Source organism: Chinchilla lanigera, unplaced genomic scaffold, assembly GCF_000276665.1.
Source record: "Chinchilla lanigera isolate Chin_1 unplaced genomic scaffold, ChiLan1.0 scaffold00051, whole genome shotgun sequence".
Taxonomy (NCBI): domain Eukaryota; kingdom Metazoa; phylum Chordata; class Mammalia; order Rodentia; family Chinchillidae; genus Chinchilla; species Chinchilla lanigera.
In genome coordinates, this window is record NW_004955452.1 from 5,079,750 (window position 1) to 5,082,062 (window position 2,313).

The 2,313-nt window shown below is 54.2% G+C and overlaps 1 protein-coding gene across 1 annotated transcript in view; it reads left to right on the forward strand.

Annotated features, from left to right (window-relative positions):
- Nucleotides 1–2,169: 2,169 nt before the first annotated feature.
- Ldlrap1 (low density lipoprotein receptor adaptor protein 1) overlaps nt 2,170–2,313 on the forward strand; it is a gene marked incomplete at its 5' end in the record, with an annotated part of 20,431 nt that continues 20,287 nt past the window's right edge. Inside the window, 1 exon segment of the mRNA XM_013519648.1 lies at nt 2,170–2,313. Within this exon segment, the coding sequence (XP_013375102.1) occupies nt 2,170–2,313 (144 nt within the window).

Consider the following 2,313-nt stretch of genomic DNA (forward strand, 5'->3'; position numbering starts at 1 on the left):
GAATGTCTGTTTACAAGGTAGCTGTGTTTGAAGTGATGGTAGTAGCTAGTGCTTTGTTGTTGGGTCTTTGTTATGTGGTAGCTCTGCCCCTATCCTGGTGCTGTTATCTTGGTTTCTTTGAGAAAAGGGCCTATGTCTGATTTGCTCTGGAGCCTCTCATCTGCTGCTGGAGCAGGGGCACCTCAGGGACTTTCTGCATTTTGGAGGAACAAATGGAATAGGATTATGGTGGATGGGACAGAGGATAGGGTCATTTTGGGCTTTAGGGTCGTCTCAGTGAGGTAAAGTCCTATGTATGAAGGCTAAAGGGTAGTTCTTGGCCCTGAGCTGGGATGAGGCTGTCTAGGTCATTCCTTTGTTCAGCAAATACTGAGTACTAGCTGCATAGCAGGTCCTAGACGACCACTCAGCAAATCCCTCCTTCCTCGGATCTCGAGGGGAGGGTAATACCCATGGTTTCCTGTATGAATCCCCCCGCCTGCCATGTGTGCTTGTGTGTGTGCATGCATGTGTGTGTGTCTCTGTCTCAGAAACTCAATGGATTGTGTGGTTCAGTGCAAATCCAGAAACTGAGTGTATCGGTCCCTCCAGGCTGTGGAGGAAGGAGACAGCGCCCCTGGAGTAAGGCTCTGTGATAGGAGGTAGGAGGGGCAGCAGGGGCCCAGATAGCATAGGGGACCTAGAGGTACCCCCTGGGCCCTGAATTCTAACTCCTAACAGTTTAAGAACCTCAGAGCCAGGCTGAGCCTCAGGGGGAACCCACAACCCTGCCAGGGGCTTAGCTGCCCTGAACCTGTGATGCCCACTCTGGACTAGCTTCTTGTGTAGCATTTCCGTCAGCCCTGGCACAGGACTTCTGGCCTCTTCTCAGAATATGGTCTAGGGCAGCAGGCCCTGCTTACCTCTCTGGTGGCCCCTGGCGGCTGCTTCCTGCCTGGGTCCTCCTCTGTCAGCAGGATTACAGGTGAGCTGCCCAGCAGTTTTCTCATCTGTGGAATGGGTGTGCTCACAGTGAGTACCTCCTATAGGTGCAGCAGCTGTGAGGGGTGATAAGGGCAGCAGGGCCCACGTGCAGAATGTGAGCCATGCATTTGTGCTGGGACCAGGGCCTGTGGCTCTGGAGCCTGTCCCTGCTGCTCTGCCATGTTGTGTCCTTCTCAGTGGCAGGGTACATCTGGCGCTCAGCTCCAAGGAGGGGCCCTCGGGATGGTCAAGCCCACAGCAAGGGCCACACCTCCCTTCGTGTCTCCCTGCCTCCTCCGTGCCCTCTTCTGTGTGAGGGACCAGGGAGGAGCCTCTTTCCACCCCTCCCTTCTGGTTTATTTTCCCACCCAGTGGGCAGCTCTTCACTCATCTCCCAACCTTCCTCGCAGCGGTCACGCAAGGGGTCCTCAGAGGGCCTTCCCGTCTGTCCTGCTCTGTGCCATTGGTGCAGCCCAGAGGGACAGCATCTTTGATCTCAAAGACTTCCCTGAGACTTGGGGGTGGCCCACAGGAGCAGAGCTAAAACGCTAACCCAGGGCTATTGAGTCCATACGGCATCCTTGGAGAAATCCTGTCCTCCTTCCTTATTGACCCTTACTTACCCCATCCCTCTCCTTGGGCTGTTGTCACTTTGCTGGTCCTTTTCCCCAAGCCAGTTGGATGCACAGGTAAACAGTAAGGGCTGGGGCCATGGCAACTGGTCAGGTGACTGTAACTCTACTTCCTGCATGTGGCTTTTGTTCCCTGAGCCTCAGTTTCCTGATCTGTATAATGGGACAGCACCCACCTCACTGTGTTACAATAAGGATTCAGTAAGAAAGTGGGTTGATTTTCCCTGGGCAGTTGTTAGTGTTGAAACTGAGTTTGGGCTTGGGACTTGAAACATGGCCAGGTCTTGGCTCTGGGGCTGGCTGGCTCCCGGGCTTGGTTATGTGACTTCGACCTGCATCTATTTGCAGTGGGTGTGATACAAAGTCTGCTTCGTGGGTTGTCCTGAGAATTAACAAGGACATTTTGTATAAAACTTCTTACCCAGCACTTGGTATATTCTAAAAAACATTAGTTCTGTATTAATAGTAAAAATAACGATGGGGCACCCTAGGGCCAGGTTTTCCAAGGAGGGAGGCTGGTGAGAACTGGTGGGCCTGCGAGGCAGGATCTGAGGGCCACTGTGTCGCACCCTAGAGCTGCCGGAGAACTGGACGGACACCCGGGAGACACTGCTCGAGGGCATGCTCTTCACCCTCAAGTACCTGGGCATGACACTGGTGGAGCGGCCCAAGGGCGAGGAGCTGTCGGCTGCTGCTGTCAAGAGGATCGTGGCCACGG